The 22,207-nt window shown below is 37.9% G+C and overlaps 1 protein-coding gene across 7 annotated transcripts in view; it reads right to left on the bottom strand.

Moving 5' to 3' along the window:
* Positions 1-22,207, bottom strand: part of CHST9 (carbohydrate sulfotransferase 9) — a 279,935-nt gene that overhangs the window by 122,469 nt on the left and 135,259 nt on the right. For 2 of the 7 annotated variants that reach the window (XM_063612667.1, XM_063612768.1), the window contains one exon: positions 12,083-12,121. In XM_063612667.1, coding sequence (XP_063468737.1) covers positions 12,083-12,121 — 39 coding nt within the window. Of the gene's footprint in view, positions 1-12,082; positions 12,122-18,445; positions 18,515-22,207 lie in introns of those variants that run through there. The other 5 variants (XM_055235445.2, XM_055235446.2, XM_063612811.1 and 2 more) reach the window with 5 other exon arrangements.

The following is a 22,207-nucleotide window of genomic DNA, read 5'->3' as shown; positions in this document are numbered from 1 at the left end:
GGTTGAAAAAGCTCTGAACTAAATTTTGTCTTCAAGTCTCCTTACGCCACTGCTGGGAAGAACATCTACGTGCTTATTGGGCACATTTGTTTTCTGTCATTTAGAGAGGTCCTTCATCAATGAGTATTGATTATTGTGTCACGTAGTATATCGCTTATACAAATTCTGAAGTCAAATTGTTTTTAACAATCTAAATTGGTCACATCTTAGCCTTGGCGTTTACATTTTTTTTCAGCAATATGAACTGAGTAGTCCCTCATACCTGCCATCTTTATAGCCAAACCTGTTACTTTTCACCCAGAAAAGAGATCTTCCTTTGACATTTTCTCATGAGTAACAATAATGAATTTGATAATTTACTAGTGGAAAGGGTATGATGCCTAACTTACACTGAACTAGATCCTATTGTGTTTACACTGGACACAACTCAGTGGTCTCTGAAAAGACAAATGCCTGGGCATGGTGGCTCATGCCTGTATCTCAGCACTTTGGGAGGCCAAGGCAGGAGGATCGCTGGAGCTCAGGAGTTCACGACCATCCTGGGCAAGCAACATAGTGAGACCTCGTCTCTACTAAAAATAAAAAAAATTTAGCTGGATGTGGTGGCACACACTTGTGTGTCCTTGCTACTCAGGAGGCTGAGGCAGGAGGATTACTTGAGCCCAAATGGTCTAAGCTGCAGTGAGCTGTGATTCTGCTACTGGATTCTAGCCTGAGCAACTGAGTGCAGAGTGAGACCCCGTCTCAAAAACAAAACAAAACAAAGAAGACAAACAATGCAAGCTGATCGGAAGCACCTGTTTGCTTATTTTTGCCAGTAATCATTATACATTATTTAAAAACAAGAGATGATTAAATCCATCTTTCAGGTCATTTGGTTTTTTTTTTTTTAATTTTTTACAAGCTCCCAAGGTCTTTGACTACTGCCAATTCTCAAGCCATTCAGATAAGAAAGCATTGCTGCCAAGTATGTATATTTAATGCTTCTTGAGAAGTTCACTGAAATTCAAACATTACAACTATAATTAGGATACCAAGAATAGGACCTTACTGGTACTTTAATATGAAACCAAGACCTAATACACATATGTTGGGAAGCTGTTATTTAAAGACTTCTGCTGGCCGGGCGCGGTGGCTCACGCTTGTAATCCTAGCACTTTGGGAGGCCGAGGCGGGCGGATCACGAGGTCAGGAGATCGAGACCACGGTGAAACCCCGTCTCTACTAAAAATACAAAAAAATTAGCCGGGCGTGGTGGCAGGCGCCTGTAGTCCCAGCTACTCGGAGAGGCTGAGGCAGGAGAATGGCGTGAACCCAGGAGGCGGAGCTTGCAGTGAGCGGAGATTGTGCCACTGCACTCCAGCCTGGGCGACAGAGCGAGACTCCGTCTCAAAAAAAAAAAAAATAAAAAATAAAGACTTCTGCTATGGAGTTATATTTAAAAAATTGATTATCTCTCTTTTTATTCTCTCTTATGAAAATGACAAGAATTATTTTTTTCTTGTGTTTTAGATAAACACTAGAAAAGTAAATTTTAAAAATGAATTCATATCTTTCTTACTTTAAAAAATATTTTGTACATTTGCATTGGGTTAAATAAAGAAGATAACTTTCTGTCCAGGTGCGGTAGCTCATGCCTATAATCCCAGCACTTTGGGAGGCCGAGGCGGGAAGATCACTTGAAGTCAGAAGTTTGAGACCAGCCTGGCCAACGTGGTGAAACCCCGTCTCTACTAAAAATACAAAAATTAGCTGGGTGTGGTGGCATGTGCCTGTAATCCCAGCTGCCTGGGAGGCTGAGGCAGGAGAATAACTTGAACTTGGGAGGTGAAGGTTGCAGTGAGCTGAGATCGCACTTCAGTCTGGGCGATAGAGCTAGACTCAGTTTCAAAAAAAAAACTTCCAGCGTGGGGTTCAGCTCTGCAGTGTCCACTATGGTAGCTGCTGGCCACACGTGGCTGTTGAGAACTTGCTATGTGACTAGCACAACTCAGAAACTGAATTTTTAATTTTAATTAATTAAAATGTTACTTTAAAATCTGAAGTAGTGTAAAGTGTTTTTTTCATTAACCATAACTTTATTGTTTCCATAGACTACATTTCTTTTCAATGACTGCATCATGTAATCTACTATTTTCTATTATAATACACATGTTCAGCATATCTATCATTTCTAGCATCTAATGAATAATTTCTTATATTGATAGCATGCTGTAATAACACTTTCAATATCCTGGCTTAAATAATATATCATTAAATTAATTTCCCCTATTGCATTTTACTTTTCGAAATGCAGCTACTCAAAATGTAATTTATATATATGGCTTACATTGTATTTTTTTTTTTTTTTTTTTTTTGAGACAGAGTCTCGCTCTGTCGCCCAGGCTGGAGTGCAGTGGTGCAATCTCCGCTCACTGCAAGCTCCGCCTCCCGGGTTCACGCCATTCTCCTGTCTCAGCCTCTCCGAGTAGCTGGGACTACAGGCGCCCGCCACCATGCCCGGCTAATTTTTTTTTGTATTTTTTTAGTAGAGACGGGGTTTCACCGTGGTCTGGATCTCCTGACCTCGTGATCCGCCCGCCTCGGACTCCCAAAGTGCTGGGATTACAAGCGTGAGCCACCGCGACCGGCCCTTACATTGTATTTTTATTGGATATTGCTGATCTAGAAGAAAGCAAGAGAGTAAAAAACAACAGCAACAACAAAAAATACACCAACAAGTAAATAAGGATGAAATCTGGAGAGTCTTACAAATTTACTTGTTCTTTCTGCCTAAGTTAAAACCTTGTAAGGTACCACATGATCTAGCAATTCTATTTCTGGTGTATGTACCAAAAAAATGGAAAGCAGGGTCTGAAGAGATATATTTGTACACCCATGTTCACAGCAGCATAATTCAAAATAGCCAAGAGGTGGAAGCAACTCAAGTGCCCATTGTTGGATGAATGGATAAATAAAATGCAATATATACATACAATTTAATCAGTCTTAGGAAGGAAATTCTGGCACATACTACAACATGGATGAAATTTGATGTTATGAAATTAGCTAGTCACAAAAACACAAATATTGTATGATTCTACTTACGTAAAGTACCCAGAGTAGTCAAATTTATAGAGACAGACGGTGAAATCGTGCTTGCCAGGGACAGAGGGATGGAAGAATGAGGAGTTACTGTTTAAGGAATACACAGTTTCAGTTGTGCAAGATTAAAAGATTTCTGTGAATGGGTGGTGGTGACAGTTGTACAACAATGTGAATGTTCTTAATGCCACTGAACATTTTTAACACATAAACATGGTTAAAATGGTAAGTTTTATGTGTATTTTATAATTAAAAAAATAAATAATTTTTAAAAATCATATAACTATATTGCTCCTATTGCATCAGAAAGATATAGTCCACTTCAAGTTACCATGAAGGTTAAGGAAAAATATTAAATTTAATGTAGTTCATATTTGCTTATCTGTATGTCCTGGGATGAACATTTTTAAATGGCAAGAAAGCTAGCAGATTAGGTAAGAAAAATGGCCAGAGAAAACAAGATAAAAGTGCATTAAATAAAGTCAGGTTTTGAATGTAGTGTTTTGTTTGTCTCTGGATATCAGTGAAACAGAGAACTATTCGTTTTCAGAGAAGGCTTGGTAAAATTGCATTTCAGGGACTTTTTGGAGGAGGAAAGGACTATATCTGACTGAGAAGTACAGATAGTTTCTATGCAGTGTGAAATGTTTTAGAGATTTATAGTCATACCAATAACTAGGCCATAGTAGAGATGTGTAAGGAAATGAAGGTAAGCTAGGGTAGACGGACATTTGCCAAGGACTCAAAATGTGATTTATATATATGGCTTACATTGTATTTTTATTCGATATTGCTGATCTAGAAGAAAGCAATGTTGGAAAGATGTTCAAAGAAAGGCATGGGGCATGGTCAGGATCATCCCACCCTTTAAATGATCGAAATGGAAGCTAAGATACCAGATCTCATCTAAGAAAATTTAAATATGCTAGCTACACTCAATAATGTAGTAATTCATGGTCTTCTATAACTCCTCAGTGTGAATTAACTAATCAGATCACTCAGCTGCTTCTGAAAGGGACCCCTGGTTCTGGTGTCCCCCACAACAGATAACTCCCTTTGTGGGTCTCTCGGTTTTCCCACTAAAAGCTTAGCCTTTCTTGGAATTCCTCCAACTGCCACTCAAGTCATAACCTCACTTCTGGGGTGAGTGGACTTGAGGTGTTTCATGTTTCCTTAGAGTTTCATAGCTTCTCTGTTGTCCTAAAAATGCTCTTATCTGGGGATTTTCAGTTAAATAATGGGACAGTGTATATGATTGATTTCTGTACTGCATGGCTTAAGTGACATACATTCACTTTAGAAGGTTTTAAGTTGCACAGTATACAAGTATATCATTTACAGTTGATTAAAATGTTTGTGGTCATTTCTATTTAAAAGAACAAGTTAGGCATCTGTTTTCTTGGTTAGAAATAACCACCTCATTTTTTTCCCTGTGGGAAAATCAGGTATGACTTAACACTCCTTTCACAAGACAGGCTGAGGATCTCTGATATTCTATTTCTGTGTGCATCTGTAATCCTTTGTTTATATAAATGACACTTTCAGCTAGTCAAAATATGCATTTACCTAGAATGCTCAATTACAGGTCATGTCACATAAGAGTGTAGTTACTGTCATTATTATATTGACTGATACAGCAATACACACACCTAGGTTGCCCTTTGATACAACTTCCATGATAAATTAGTTGATCATTCAACACATACATATGAGCCTAATAGCAAGAGCCCAATTTTGTCGAGACCTGCTTCGTCTCATGCTGCCTTGATGAGATTTGTCATCTAGCTCTTGAATGTTCATTTTTATTTGAGTTACTTTCTATTTCAATTGGGAATTATTTGTGACTTGTTTTTGTAATACCATATTTAATTGAAGATGAAAGTGTAAAGTAATTTTTGGCTAACACCAATTACGAAATTATTCTCCATTTCCTCTTCTGGGTAAAAGAAACATATACATGTTGTTTGTGAAAGAATCAACACAGACAAAAGTTTCTCTTTTTCAGTTACACAAGGAGGCACCCTGTGAAATTTATTGTAATGCAGCTGCAGATAATATTTCTCCCCTGCCACCTAAAGAAAGCATGTTTCAAGTCTCAACTGTGTGCAAATAAATGCTGTTTGGTGTAGTATAATAGCAATCCAAATTAAACATCAAATACGTGGAGGGAATTTCAGGTAGATGTGTTCATATCTGTACTTTGACTATGTGGTGTGACACGGCAATTTCTCCTTCATTAGCTACTTAGCATTTCAGATTTGTCTAGTTTGCATACACACACTCCTTTAAATGCAGCGTTACACAATAAAATTTAAGGTATTTTAAAAATAATGTGGCACAGCTGTGTTGTTATTTAATCTCTATCATAAATTCGACTAGCCGGAAAATGAAATTTGTTTAAAGATAAAACCTGTAGGACTTCTTTTAATGAACAGCCCAAGTGTAAGTCTTCCATTTTGAGGAAGGGAAAACGCATCTAAGAGACTTTATTTCATTCAATAATAAATATTGTTCTGAAACCATAAACCCAGAGAAAATTGATTGCTTTTAAAAATAGAATTCATTAACATAGTTCAGAGAGCCAGGTCTTCAGGAAAGCTGCTTAAAAAAGCAACATGCTGGAGATGGATTGCCTGGGAGGCCGAGGCAGAAAATTGGTAGTTCAGAACTACAGGATGGAAAAGTATGAGACTGTTTATATCAACCTGGGCCACTGGGCATAAGATCTTAGGAAAAAATATTTTGCTTCTTTTTTCAGCAATTCCTTGGGGTCTGTGTTTGGCCAGATGTGGATCACAGGTCTGGGTTCAAGTCTCAATTCTGCCATCTGCTAGCTAACCCAAGTGACCTTGACCAAGTCACATGGCAGGGCAGTGTGAAATGGCCAGGCTTTGCTATCACACAGACCTAGATCCAGGGGCACACTGGTCAGTGTTTAAAACTGAATGAACCCTGGTTTGTAGTGTTTGCCAATTTCCATGGTGTAAATACTCCCACCATGGCCAATTTTAAGCTACCTGCATGACCTCACTGAATGCAGAGCTGGGAAGAGAGGAATACAATCAGTTCTCTCTAGACAGCTTTCCAGATATTATAAGCTGGCTCCAGCAAGCCACGGCCTAGGTTCCATTTCTGGTTCCACCAGTTAATAAATGGGGCCTAAAGCAAGTAATTTAACTCTTCCCAATCTCAGCTTTCCAATTTTTAAAATGTTGACCATAAACAAACTTTACATGTTCATTTAAAGGCTCAAATAGAAGATACTGGGCACAGAGCCTGAAAATAGCAGGTTCAGTAAACATCAATTCCCCAACTTAATGGCCTAAGGATTAAGCTCTTCTCTCTCTCTCTCTCTCCCTCTCTCTCTCTGTCTCCCTCTCTCTCTTTTATATCTTCTTCTTTATCACTCTCCTTCCGTTCACATATTCTTTGAAGGAACAAGTCTACATTTGTCTTATTTCGCTCCTCAACCCCTTGTCACTTGGTTTTCACTTACAGAATTCCTCCAGCATAATTTCTCTGTGGTGGTGAGTAGATATCTCCCCGCAACTCCAATAGATGTTTTCAGTGCTTATTTTACTTGCTCACTCTGTGGCACTAGACAGGTTTGACCAGTCCCTCCTTTTAACTTTCTCTCTTTCTTGGATTCAGAGACAGAGAATGCTGTTGATTCTCACAGGACAGCTTTGATTTATCTTTCCTAGGCTCTCGGTCTCTGATTTATCTTACTGTGTTCTTTGTTAATGTTGGGGATGTTCTAAGGATTCAGCCTTGCCTTGTCTCTTTTCTCACTCCTGACTCCCTTTGGAGCTCATTCATAGCCAGGGCTTCAACTCTTATCCAGGAACCAATTACTTAAAAGGCAAATCTGCATCTCTCTGAAGTTCTAGGCTCTATTGCCCATAACCTACTGCTTATTTGACATTCTTGACAAAATTCTGTCCCCATATCGCACATGCCACATTATAATCAACATAGATACTACTTAATTTATTATTTTCTCCACCAAACTTGTCTATCTCCCTGTATTCCCTACACAGCTTGCAGTATACATCTCTTCTCTAAGGCGGGAAACCTAAGAGTTATCCTCCGGTACCTTCCATATCCAACCAGGTCAGTTTGATCTTGTAAATGTATCTGGATTTCATTTTCTTGGCTTCCTCTCTAATGTCACTGTCTTAGTAAAGACACCTCAGACCTTCATCCTGTTATTCTTGGGTAATTAAAATGATATGCTTCCTGATTTCCTTGCCTCCCATCAATTTCTCTTCCAATCCATACTTCTGCTGAGATTTTTAGAAATCTCTGTCCTGGAGAGATTTTTAGAAAATGCAGATGGATTCTGTAATTCCTTGCACTTCATTAACTTTCAGCACTTACTGCATGAAGTCCAAACTCCATGGAACGGCATAGATGGTCCTCGTTGATTCTGGCATGTGCCTACATTTTGGCCACATCTCCCACCTCTTGTTTATGACTCTGTTCCAGTCTTATTAAATCACTAAGCTTTCCCTCAATAGGCCATGCCTTTTCCCACTACCTTCATCTCTCTGGCAATGTCTCTTTCATTAACTATTAGGTGTTTCAGATTTGTTTAGTCTGCATAAACACACTCCTTTGGACAGCGAGCCCTTTTCCCCCCTTTTTTTAACCTGGTAAACTACTCCAATTCTTTCTTCAAGGATTGACTCAAGTCTCGTCTCTTCCAGGAAGCCCTCCCTGAATTCCTTATGATACCTTGTACGTCATTCTCTAAAAGGCACTCTTCACACCATGTTGTAATCATGTGTACTTGCTTTTCTCCCTGAACTGAAAGTGAGTGAATTAAGGATATTTATCCCACATCTTATTCACCTTTGCATCTCTGATGTTAAGCACAAGTCCTGGACCATTAAAATATTTATCAAATTGAAAGTATCAACTTATAAATATCTCAGATTCCTTACCTGCCCCTTTCGTGGTGCCTGAGGTGCTGTCAAGAAAATAGCTTTTATAAGCTACGAACAAGTTAGGATGACAAGCATTTTAAGCTTGATTCTAACTGGAATAATGATTCTTAAAGTGAGAATGAAACATGTAGATATTGCAAAATACCAATGTCCAAAATAATGGGCTTTTCAAGGATAATAGTTTGCTTAAATGTATTTGTCACAATGTCTTCTACCTGCTGACTTCATACGTTAATGTTGGTCACCAATAATTAAAGCTATGACAAAATAAGTCTTTCTCACTCTTGATTTTTAAGTTTTTTTTGATAGTGTATAGGAACTATGGCAAAAACACTATAAAAATAGAAATAGCCTAGAGAAAAATCATGCTAAATGTGCTGAATATTATTTGTATTCAATAAATGTGACATATATTAAAATGAACATGTTATTCATGCACAGATGGAAGATTTTATTCAGTATCTTAACTATTTTTTTATCCTGAATGACTGCATGTTCAATGTGTGTTAAAAAGTTTTAAAATGGAGGTGCCATTGCTGTTGTAGAACATTTCCAAGAATCAACACACTCAGTCAAAAAGTAAGCAGCAAGGGACTGAGCTTGCAAAGCAGATGATCTACATTTGCTAAATTTCCAATAATGAATTTCACCTTTTGAGTTGAGAAAAAAAAGATTGTTTCTCTCTGTGGGTAGCTTTTTGCAAATGATGTAAATGAACAAACCATTTCTAAATTTAGGGATGCTCTAATGCAATAAATGAAAAGTATGCAATTGATTTCTCCATTCTCTGGTCCACTAGGGCTATTCTTTCCATTATACTTAACTGAATTTGAAAAAGTTCTTTTTGGAAATGTTGGAATATAGATTTAACAGATGGTGTTCCCCTAGTTTATGTTAGTAAGCATCCTAACATAGCTTTTTCTAAACAATAATTTATAATCCACTTTTCTTCACAAGAATTCCTCTTTGCATTTTATGCTGTGTTGCTTTCTAATATCGAGAATTCCATGGCCCACAAAGAGGTCTTTCTTCTGATGAGATAAAGGTACTTCAAACAATGAAGTTTTTACATAAAATCTATGAAATAGCTGATCTTTTTAAAAATTTTCCTGGTAAAGAGAATCAAGGGAAAATAGAAAATTGATGACATCAGGTATTTGCCTCCTCATATTTGTCCATTTATCATTATACCACCATATATTTTATAATATTCTTTACCAAGCCAAATTGCCAAATTTAGTTTTGATGTTTCTAACCATATTCTATGAATATGACATAGACTTTCAAGCTTAGTGTCAAGGAGCATATAATTTGAATGGGTTTTCAAAAATGACAATGAATGATACCAAGTCATACATACTCTCTTGTGAGTTATTTCTGGCTTATGAAAAATAGCATCACACATGAATCAATAGCACAGATTGCAATCAGTGTAGAGGGACTCTAAATAGAAGTCACTAAATAGACTACAGGACAGTTTTATTCTATAGTCTTGGCACCATCAGCTAGATGCTTTACTGAGAAACTCAGTCCAAACTAAATTAGTGTAATCTTTGGAACATGATTCACTCAGTTATATAATGAAATGAAAGCCACTTAAGTTTTGTTGACCACCATTATACATAGTAGAACCATTTCAATTAAGTGAAAATGGCAATAGAATCATAGACACAAAATTAGAAAAAACTTTAGCAATGATTTAACCAAACTTTTCATGAATCTCTTGTCAACATTCTTTTAGGGGGTGCCCAACCCCTGCACATGTTTACAAACATAATCTCCTTCTTTCCAGTGCTAGAGACGTTTCCTTGTTATGAAGTTATTTCTTACCCTAAATAAAAAGTTACTTCTGTGTAACTTTCATCTTAGTGCAAGACTCTTTAAACAAAGAATTAACCTTAACCAACCAAAAAATAAGGGTCTTGGTAGGTCCCGGTTTTAATAGGAATATTCTGTCTAAAATATTTTCTAATTTTTTTGTTTCAATTATTATACATTTAGTGCAATAGGCTAGGGTAGATTGAAAGGGTCCAGAACCCAATATTGGTCTTTCTTAGCCAGGAGATAAACTCATCTGTAAACAAGAGGGTGCGGGGTATATAGTAACTGGGGAGGCAGGACATAGAACCTGAGGAAAATGAACAAAGATGTAAAAAATTCCAAGGAGGAAGTCAGAAATAGGAGTTCCCATGATGTTTTCGGTATCTTAGCCACACACTTTATCTAAAGAAGTCTACATTCAGGCCAGCACCACAGACTGATTGTAGTATTTATGACTATAGTGGCAAACAGCATGTTCCAATCTTGAAAACTCAGACTATTGTTACAAATTTAGATTTCCTGAGGGCATGATTTGTTGTCATTTGAAATGATTAGGAGCCCCCTAACATTCCCCTAGAATATGGGCTCTATCCATTAGTTATCCTTAACCTCACCCTCTCATAGAAATCAGGCAATTGACAAGCTACAGATCAGATAGGGCAAATTAGTAAAAATTCCACTAGTAAAGGGGTTTTTCTCATAGCCCTGGTGACCTGTGTTCCCTATCAAAGATGCTGTTGCCTTAAAGATTTTCCATTTGTTGAAAAGTGTTTTATTAAGCAAGTAACTGAATAAAGCATTAAAGTGACTAGCACTTTGTTTTGAAAAGAAACATTAGCATGGTGGGGGTGCAGGAAGGGACAGGGAGTGGAGATGCCTGAGTCCTTGTCCTGCCTCTGTCTCTAACCTTGGTGTCACCTTGATCACAAATAATTTTAGAAGCCATGACTATTGAGGCGAACTAATGAGGCATCAGACTTAACACTTTGGCCAACTTAGCTTTCTTCCAAACTGTGCATTTTCTTTAACTAAGAAGGTAGTACTTATAGCATTATGGAAATAGCATTTTAGAAGCTGTACAAATAATTTCCCCCCCAAGGAACAATAATGAAGGTAATCATACCTGTGAAGGAATCAGACACTTTCTTGCCTTCATAATCGTGTGTGTGTGTGTGTGTGTGTGTGTCTGTGTGTTCATGATCAGGCTTTAAAAGGTTCCCGGAGAATGCAAACAATAATATTTAACAGGAAATTCATGCAGGTATTAAGTTGCCCACTTATCTGAAATGAATGCTAAGGTTGGAAAGGACAAAAGAGACAGGAGCTTATGCTGTTTATACACTTTTAGATTAAGATGGATCTTTGTCTTCTATTGACTATGCTGACTTTTTGGAAACACACATAATATCTTATTACCAGACAGGAAATGAAGCTAAAAGAAGCTAGTGGATGGGAGTGATTGGTAGCTCTCGCTTATCACAGGAGTAGTGGGTTGGTAGAAACTTGGGAAGGATGGTGGGCATAGGTACTCATGCCAAATTAGCATTCTCTATGATTGTTAGCAATTTCTGGGCACTGTGAGCTGCAACACTGCTCCTGTGCAAAGATTGACTTGGTAAATGAAAATCTATCTTACCACACAACTTTAAGCTAAAAGGCAAGTAATGGAAATACGATAATGTAAAAAATTTTGTATTAGTTAGCAAATACTGAACCCTACTGTGTGCAATGGCACTCTGCCAAAGCATGATTCACTTCTGAATCCATATAAATTTAGAAGTGAAGGCATTCTTAAAATTCCTCCAAAATATAAAGATTCTTCTCAGTTAACACTGTCCTGAAAAGCATCCACTACGTATACGGTTTTAAGAAATGAAATTGAGATTCATAGTCATTTGGGAAAGTAAACTGGTCGTCAACTATCACATCACAATGTCTGTATTTTAATACTGTTGGTTGCAAGACTTACCTTTAAATAGACAATCATGAAACAATTAAGCAACATTCCATCTCATTTTCTTTTGAATGTAATGATTGAATGAAAAGGGCATAACTGATGCAAAAGTGAAAAAGCTAAATGTATGAATTTATTTTAATTAAATTAATATCGATTAGTTCAAAAACCATAAACTATTAATTTTAGTGTGAATTTTTGAATAATAAATTAAATTTTAAAGGTGGAAATAAAATCAGGAAATAAAGCTGGAGCCCATTAGGCAAAATCTTACCTGAAGTTACTTTTTGTTCTCTTCTTTTCTCCACTCTCCCTGAAATGAGAAGTGGCAGAAAAGTTATAGCATGGAATCATGAGAATATGATGAAAATAAGATGAAAGCCCAGTTTATAGCAATTTCCAAACACAACCTCTACTTCAGCCATGTCCAATGTGCTCCTAGAGATGACTGGGCTCAGCTGACAGGCATGAGAACTGCTTGCAAACCAATTTATGAAAGTAAAAAATAAATAACTATGCATTAAATGTGCTGTTGGATTTTTAAAATCTTGTTAGCCAGAGTCATTTACTCAACAATAAACTTACAAAGGGCAAATTCCCATAGAAACCATTATGGGGAAAACAGCTAAATAAGACTATGCCCTCTTACAACCCACTTGAAAAAACAGAAAGGACAGACAATATAATATGAAGTGAGATGTGCCTCAAACGGTGTAGAATGTTTAAAGATATGAGATGATGAAGCAGTTATTTTAAGGAAGAAGGGGGTGCTCATGAAGTTATGGAGAAAGTGGTATATGATTTTGACCTTGAGATACAAATGGGATTTGAGAAATTTGAAAAAGAGAAATGACTGACTCTTGGCAAAGGAAACAGTATGGGCTAAATGGACAGGGTATTTGTGCAAGAAGACCTTGCACAGTTACAGCAGTGAATAGGAGGAGGACTATCCTAGAGGTTAGGCACAAGGCAGTGAAAGGGTGGACTGAGTCATGGCAGTGGGAGTGGAGAGGAGGGAAGTAGTGGATGCAAGAGACGGCGGGGAGGATGAAATAATAGGGCCCAGCGATTTATAAAATGTGAGCTGCCAGGAAGGAGAAGAAGTCAAGATGAGTTGTTAGCTAGGTGACTTTGGGTATAGAGATGCAAGTTGGGGAAATGGTATTATAGAATGTGATGAGGCTGGGAATAACAAGTTCAGTGTTAGACCTACTGACTTTGAAGTACTATGGGGACAAGGAGCTTGTAAGAGGTCAGAAAATTTAACTGTCCTACTATATATGCATCTGACATTGGAGCACCCAGGCTTATAAAACAAATACTACTAGATCTAAGAAAAGAGATATAGCCACACAATAATGGTAGGGGACTTCAACAGGCACTGACAGCATCAGACAAATCATCGAGGCAGAAAACTAACCAAGAAACTGTGGACTTAAATGAACTTTTGACCAAATGGACCTAACAGACATCTACTGAATAGTCCATCCAGCAACCACAGAATGCATATTCTTCTCATCTGTGCACAGAACATTCTCTAAGATTGACCACGTGCTCAGTCATAAAGCAAGTCTCAATAAATTCAAAAAATCTGAGTTGAAATTACAGATGCAAGAAATGTTCATCATAAGAAGATGGCTGAAGCTGAAGGAGTGAATGGGGCATAAAGGCAGACAGCACAGAGGAGTAGGTGGAGGACAATAACTAAGATAACATGACTGCTGCTTTTTGTTTTGTGATGTAGGCCCATGGGAAGTCAGAAGCAGCTGAGATCCAGGGAGCTCAACAAAGTGCAGGCTCCTGTACCACAAATCAAGTTTTAGAAGTATGGAGGTTTTCAACAGCATGTTGCTACTGCTTGCTGAGTTCACGTTTGTTGCTAGATTGTGAGAGAGTAGTTTTAGCAGAGAGCGGGCAGAGAACACAAGAGAGACTGCGAAGGTCTGGGAAGTAAGTGTGTGATGAGGAAGTGGAAATGAGGACATGGCTTCTTGCTTATTAACTTTGGCAGCCTCCATATGAGTCGAATAAGTGAAATGGGGCAATAGCTTGAATAGTAGCCAACTATAGGTTTTTGCTAAGCTATGGAAATCCTAAGCATGCTTACAGACTTAGGTAAGAAACTGTACTTGGGCAATGGTGTGTATGAACACCACGGTGGAGGTGAGGACGTTGGTTTGGGATAAGGGAAGTCTTTTAAAATCCTAACATATAAGGTGGAAAATGTACAATCTTCCCTCATGTCGCTGCCAAAAGTGTAGAATTCATTTAACTGGCACCTTGATTAATGGCATGTTATATTCATTTGGGTGATTTCCAGAGGACTTGTTTGATGCAATTTATTTCAATGATTCCAACAGATAAATAACATGAATAATCCATTTAAAGGCCTCATTCATTATAAAGCGTGACAGGGCATCTTCTCATTTAAGTTTTCCACTGGGCAAGCCACTGCTTACTGTTTGATTATTCACTTATGTATACTAGAGGCCTCGGACATTTTCATAAATTTTAAAAAATGGTATTCAAGGCTTGAATTGTAAAATATGTAAAGAAAAACATCTTTTTGGAGTGTCTTTAACCTATGTTAGAATGAGTCACTAATTCTGAAAGTTGGAAGTATATGTATTTGAGATAAATAATACGGCGTAGTGATCAAGGTGTCCCCAATGATTCCCATCTTCTCTTCTTTTGATATTCACATCCTGTGTAATCCCACTGAATTAGATTGACTGTGTAATCAAGGATTTTGTGGGAATAATAGAGTGTGATTTTGAGGTTGATCCTTAAGAAAATTGTGGCTTCCAGTTTGGGTGTGGTGGCTCATGCTTGTAATCTCTATGCTTTGGGAGGCTGAGGCAGGAGGATCACTTGAGGCCAGCAGTTTGAGATCAGCCTGTGCAACCAAATGAGACCACCATCTCTAAATTTTTTTTTTAAAGATTAGCCAGGCATGGTGGCACACCATCTGTCACCTCCCTAATTAGTTGGGAGGCTGAGGCAGGAGGATCACTTGAGCCAAGGAGTTTGAGGTTACCATGAACTATGACTGTAGCACAGCACTCTAACCTGAACAACAAAGCAGGACCCCATCTCAAAAAACAAAGACAAAAAACTATGGCTTCGATATTCCTTTCTTTTGGATCATTCCCTCTGGGGGATGCCAGATAATGTGTTGTGAGGACACTCAAGCAGGCCCATGGAGAGGTCCACGTGGCATGGAACTGAGGCCTCCTGTCAACTGCCAATGAGGAACAAAGGCCTGCCAGCAGCCCCCATCAACTTGCCAGGCATATGAGCAATCCATTTACCAGCCTCAGTCAAGGCTTCAGCTGACAGCAGCTCTGGGCAACATCTTGACTGTAATCTTGAGAAAGCCAAAACCAGAACCATCCAGTTGGCTATTCCAGAGTCCCCCACAGAAACCATGTGAGCTGATAAGTTTATTGTTGTTTTTAGCTGCTAAATTCTGAGATAAGTGTTATGTATATGTTACAAAAGTCTGTCATAATTTACCATTTAATATACTATAACTGTAGTAATGCTAATTGCAGGCATATCAATCAGTCTGCCTGATTTTCTCATTTGTAAAGTGGGGATCAGGGCCTGCTTCTCTGGAATGCTATGAGGATGAAACAATTCTATATGGTAAAGCTAGCAAGAAATGGACAAAATTCACATGAAATATTGGCATCTCATGTTTCAGAAGGGAGGCTGAAAGGTGCAATTTTTTTTTATGAATACCTTAAATAATTTTTTTTATGAAGACCTCAAAAAATTCTCAGCCCCTATGTTATATGAAAGGGCTTTGTAAATTGCAGAGTGCTATATAAATTCTACCTATTAGTTTTATCATGAATTAGTCCTGTTACAGGAATCTACTTAGATTTTTTAGTTATATATATGTATGTGTGTATATATAGGTGTGTGTGTATATATATATGTGTGTGTGTATATATATATACACACACACACACACATACACACGAAACATCAAATTAGAAAAATAAAAATTACGTGGTAGGACAGTACTATATTGATCAATGGACACAGAGATTGAACTGTTTAGATGGAGATGACCCTCTAGGCTTCCTTCTTAAGTATCTTTGTCTCAGTCTGAATAGGTGATCTTATCTCTCATTCTCTCAATGTTTACTTTCCCCCAAAGAGATGACTGTGACACTACATCTCTAGCTCCAAAATCTACTTAGGTTTTAAAGCCTCCTGGAAATCTCTACCTGTGTCCTCCACTGCACTTCAACACATGTCTTTAACTTAAATAATTATAGTCCCAATTTCGCTAATGACCAATGATGATGAGCTTAATGTGGCACATATACACCATGGAATACTATACAGCCATAAAAAGGAATGAGTTCATGTCCTTTGCAGGGACATGGATGAAGCTAGAAACCATCATCCTCAGCAAACTAACACAGGAACAGAAAACCATACACCGCATGTTCTCACTCACAAGTGGGAGTTGAACAACGAGAACACACGGACTCAGGGAGGGGAATGTCACACACTGGACCCTGTTGGGGGTGAGGGGAAAGGGGAGGGAGAGCATTATGACAAATACCTAATGCATGCGGGGCTTAAAACCTAGATGATGGGTTGATAAGTGCAGCAAACCATCATGGCACAGGTATTCCTATGTAACAAACCTGCACGTTCAGTACATGTATCCCAGAACTTAAAGTAAAGAAGAAGAAGAAAAGAAGAAGAAGAAGAAGAAGAAGAAGAAGAAGAAGAAGAAGAAGAAGAAGAAGAAGAAGAAGAAGAAGAAGAAGAGGAGGAGGAAGAAGAAGAAGAAGAAAAAGAGGAGGAGGAGGAAGAAGAGGAGTTGGAGGAGGAGGAGGAGGAAGAGGAGGAGGAAGAAGAAGAAGAAGAAGAAGAAGAAGAAGAAGAAGAAGAAGAAGAAGAAGAAGAAGAAGAAGAAGAAGAAGAAGAAGAGGAAGAACCAGATTTCATTAAAAAAAAATAATTATAGTCCCCTACAAAACTGCTCATCCTTAGTGTCTGCTCAGGCACCCAAACATAAAACCTAAGAACCACCAGCTTCTTTCTTTTGCTCCTTCTTCCCATCTAATCTGTCCCTCAGTCCAATACATTCCCCTCTGTTAGGACTTTGAGACATATCTTCTCCTTTCTCATTGCCATCACCCTAGTTCATGAACTTTATATCTGTTCTTGGGGTTATCTATTTTCTATGGGCTCCTAACTGGTTTGTCGGTTTTTTCTGTCATTGTAATCCAATCACTCTTAAACAGCAAACTCTACATTTCTTAATATAAAATTTATGACCTTGGACAATTTGGCCATAACTTTTCTTCTGCTGTCACTCCTCAAGCATCACAGAGAGGAGTTACCCATTATACCAGGAATTACACCTCCACCCCAGTTCCCCGTTCATGCTGTTTCTGCTTCCTAGAATGTCCTGTCACATGGCTCCTGCCTATCAAAACCCTATTCAGCTTTTAGAGCTCAGCTCAGCTGCCAGTCCTCTGTGAAGTCTTTTCTTTTGGGCCAGCTCCCCAAACTCTCCATGCCCTGCAGAGTGAAGCACCCTTCTTCTGTGCTCCTGTAACCTTTCATTTATGCCTTTGCCATAGCACTAATTCTTATTTTGGTTCACAATTAGTTGTGTGTTTGTTTTCCTGACTGGATGGTGGCTCCCTTCAGGACAAGTTGAGAGTCCCACATCGTTCTTTCTCCTGATGTCTAGCGCCGTGCCTTAAACACAAATGCTCCAACTCACTCTGAAATGCCGGAGAACATGAAGTCAATTTTAGTACTGCTAAAATGTAGTGAAAGTACAACCAAGAATAGTGCTTTTAGCAGGTATATATATTACAACTGACAACCAAGAAAACTATTATATTAGAAAAGTGGGTGATAAAATAGTAGAAAGGCCTTCAGAATAATGAACACACATTCTGTCCTAGTTGTGCTTTATTTTATCACAGATTCTAGTTTAAAAACAAAACATTAAAATATGGTTTGCATCTTATTTCTGTTTAAACCTGGATGAGGCACTCCACTTGCGATGAATAAAAATGGACCATAACCTCATAAAAATTGAATCTGCTAGATAAAACTTTTTTCTTATATGAGAAAATTTATGTAATTGAACACTAAAGTTCCGCATCTTATGACTATTTATCTATGTAAACTGAGTCTCAATATTTTTAAAAGCTATTTTAGACTTGAGGTTGTGGATGTTGTTTCACGGAGAAACATTACATGTATGTCAATTTTCAGTACATTTCAGTACTTCAGTATGGAAGTAGTCTCTTAATCACAGTGACTGTTTCTGATCTTTTAAAACCACAGGCACATAAATGGCAATTTGATGCTGTCTCACCAATAATGAGTAGGGGCATCTGTATTATAACTCAGTATCTGATGACACTTCTCAGGAAAAGGAAATTATATGTGTGTGTGTGTGCATGCACACACACACGTATGTTTATACACATTTATATGTACACTATATATATGTGTGTATATATATATGTACACACACATATGCTATATTTTGATGGTCAACTATAGTCTCCTCTCTAAAATATGTTCTCTCTTCTACTTGCTTCTATCTTATTATAATAAAGTCTGTCGTGGTATCTTATGAAACTTGCCTCACCGCACTACCAATTTCTCAGTAGCCAATTCTGAGTTTGCGTTCACTTTCAGGCATTTTATCTGCCTTGCTCTGAGAGGTATTATTAATCACATCCTGTTGCTAGGATACCTGAGAATGTTCATTTATGTCTGATGTTTCTTTGGCAAAATGCACTATGAAGAAGGCATAGAATCATGACAATGAAAATTACTGTGCACATGCTACTTATTAAAAAAGGGGGGAAGAGCATAACCACCAGATAATATAATGCTAACTGCCATGAATTGTTTAATATCGTTTTTGTTTCACCTAGATTTTAACAGAGAAAAAAAACTGGCAATATTTTTGGATAATGAGAATCTGTAGTGCTTCTATACTTCTGAGTTGACTAGAAGAAGTGGAAGGTGGTAGGGTTTCGGTTCTGTTCATTTCAAAGGGATTTAAGAGAGGAAGGAGCTTGAAATGCTTCAAATGCTTCCTTTACAGACAGGGTAACTAGGTTATAGTGCTAGTTGATTTGCAGGGCCAGACCTAAAACCCAGGTCACCATTATTGCCATGTTTAGCTATTTTAATGCAAGATTTTTGAGAAAAGTGGGATGTGGAATTGGAAAATAATAGTAAAAAAAAATGCCTTTATCAATATATTAAAATAATTTCAAAATTACTGCTGTCTTGGGTGCTAGTACACCAAAAATTCCTGCTTATTGGTTGTCATGAGAGAATATGGATACATAAAATTCACCTAAATGCAAGATTTTCTTAGTCAATCTCTTCCTACAGGAAACAGCGTGATATAACAAAAAGAACATGGATTTGGAGTTCAATGGACTAACTTCTCATCCTACCCAGGGATGCCTGTGAGCTATGTAATCTGGGAATGAAGTCTTGGGTACCTCCTCATTATATGTGCTTTTTCTTCTCACCTCTTCTGTTTCGTGGTGTGTGTGTGTGTGTGTGTGTACACAAGATTTGTTTGGAACATCCATAAGCCATATATAATCAGTCCCTAGGTTTTAAAAGTTGCAGGAATAAATTATTTTTAAAAAATATTTCTGCAGACTGCCTTTTTATTAGTCAATTATTGTTTATCAAATTATTTGTTTGAATGAAACCATTTTTTTTTAACTTCTAAGTATCTAACCACAATGTTTCAGGAGTAAGACACTTGAAAGATCTTGAAATTTTCTTTTTATCAGGTAAGTATTTATTTAGTACCTACTATGAGTTGGGCAGTCTATTGACACTTAAATTTTATTTCATTTAATTTTCCCAGTAAATGACTTTCATTTTCTGATGGTAAAGGCAGGCTCAGAATCTTTTTTCACATGCACAAGTTTCCAGTTAATGAATGTCAGAACTGGAATATGAATCCAGAGATTTTTACCTTTTCTGTGTTTTTTAGCTGTGGTGATTAAGGACAATTTTGTAGAGTGGTGAAGAACTTCGAGTTGTAGCTCTACCACTTGACCACTGTGGGCTGTGGGCACCTCATTTAGTCTAAGGTGAATTGTGTTTATCTGGAAATGGGGGTAATAAAATTACCTACTTCACAGGGTCACTGTGAAGATTAAATAAAATGATGTGTTTAATAATAATCTCTACATGTTTTGAGTGCATAACACAACAATATTTACAATGCTCTCACCTTGGTGCCTGGGACATAGCAAATAGTACATTGCTAGGTGCTCCTCTTTATAAATATTCTGTATCAGGTAGTCCTAATAGCATATAATAATTCTTTATATCCTCAGGGTCAATGACTTCTATTATGAATATTATAAAGTTGAGACTTTGGGAGTTTTTTGATATGTTTACATCACCTCCCTCTCTTCCCTTCTTCTTGTTTCCAAGGAAAAAGTGGCTTCCCATTTTAGTGAATTCCCTTTCTCTCATCTTCATGTCCTCTTTTCAAATACAAATTAGTTTGATGAAAACCAAATTTACATGTCAAAATTCTCCCCAGTTATGAGCTAAGATCATATGATTTTAGTATGCAGGCTTTATGGCTTAAATTCTTATTCACATTTTGGAGTGACCACCAACTGTGGACTGTCAATAGTCTAATGTGGTCGGAAGAGAAAGGGAGAGCTGCTCTAGAAATCAAAGACCTCCCTGCCAGAATTTGTTCTCTTCAACAATTGGTAGTAGAATCTTGAACAAGGAACTTGGCTCTTGCAAGATTCAATGGTCTATTCATTTAGATAGGTAAATGCTACCTTTCAATAATTCCAAAAGAAATTATGCAAACAGGGATGTGAGAGGATTTTATGTACTATATTGTAAGAGGAGGAGCAGAGAAGTTTAACTGAGCCAATTTGAAAACCAACTGGTCTGTAGAGGTCTACATAAAACTGTAGAAACTGCATAGCTTCTGTGTGGTCAGTGGTATAAAAAAATGAGGAGTTTATTTTATAATTTATGGCTGGATTCATGTTGATGTTGAAACACCAGCCTCCGCAGACATTGAGGATAGCCTCTGTGTGGCTGTGAATCCTCTCTGCCCTCCTGCAGGTTTAGATAAACTCCACTTGCTCCTGTCTGTTGGCTTAGTTGATATGTTGCTAGGACGCTTAGGCAAAGAGAGCCATTATGAGCACAGCGAGTACTGTGAGCTCCAGACAGTGTGTACCGAGATACAAAAACTGGCCCTTCAGAAACATATCGATACAGATAGATCTGGGCTTCTGAGGTCGGCCATCTGCCTTGGCAGGGCTGACTCTCCATCTGCACTCCCCAGCCCTGGGGTCTGCCATCCGGCATAGCGTGGAGAAAGCCTGAGAAGGACTGAATGCTCAAAGATTTGCAGGCAGCTGACCTCTGTAAAGAAATAGTAAATCAGTATGAGAAACAACAGTTTTAGGTTGTCTTGGAAATTCCCAAGTACAAAATTTCTTCCCACTGAGATCTACCCGACAAGCACATGATTAATGTGACAAACAACAGCCCCTTTCAGATTCCCAACATTGGTCTGGCTGAATTAAATCTTAGAGTAAACCTTTTGATATTCAGGATCTCATTCTGAGGCAGTCATTTCTTGGCAGAGAAGATTTTTGGAAGACCTTTAGAGGTTGAAGTCAGACTGGCAATAGTAAATACCTAGTTATTGCCAGGTTTTAAATAGCTTTGCAAAATAGGTATGCTAGTCTTAATTGCGTAAGCTGCAGCTACTGACTAAAGGAGGGATGTGAGCATTTGTACTTTCCTCTGAGCATTGAACATGTTTCTAGTAAGTTAAGTGTGAGTAGTCACTTTTAAATAATATACTAAATGTCTTTGGTGTGTTTATTATATTGAGAAAAACTGGAATGAATTATTTCGCAAAGTGACAAGTCTTTTCATAATATGTTTGTTCACTCCTGTGCTAGAACAAAAATGATAACACATTAAGAGTTAGAGTTTAATTCCCTTCCCCTTGAATCTTTGCAGGCCTAGTAACTTGCTTACCCAGTTGCATACAGCAGAAATGATGTTTTTCCAATCCCTAAGCTTAGGCCTTGAGAATCAGGCAGCTTCTACTTCCCATCTTTAAAAACGTGCTCCAGACACCATGTAAGAAATCAGACAACCCTAAGATCATCATGCTGTAAGGAAGCTCAAGCTAACCACACATGGAGGCCACAAGGAAAGAGAGCTGCCTGAACAGCACCTGATCAGCTCCCAGGTGTTCCAGCCATCCCAACCCAGGGACCAGATACGTGGGTCAGAAACCATTTTAGAAGGAGATTTTCCAGCTCTAGTCACCTCAGCAAATGCCATGTGGATTTGAGACAAA

The sequence above is a fragment of the Symphalangus syndactylus genome, chromosome 1 (assembly GCF_028878055.3).
Source record: "Symphalangus syndactylus isolate Jambi chromosome 1, NHGRI_mSymSyn1-v2.1_pri, whole genome shotgun sequence".
NCBI classification, from domain to species: domain Eukaryota; kingdom Metazoa; phylum Chordata; class Mammalia; order Primates; family Hylobatidae; genus Symphalangus; species Symphalangus syndactylus.
This window is presented reverse-complemented; position numbering and strand designations above follow the sequence as displayed.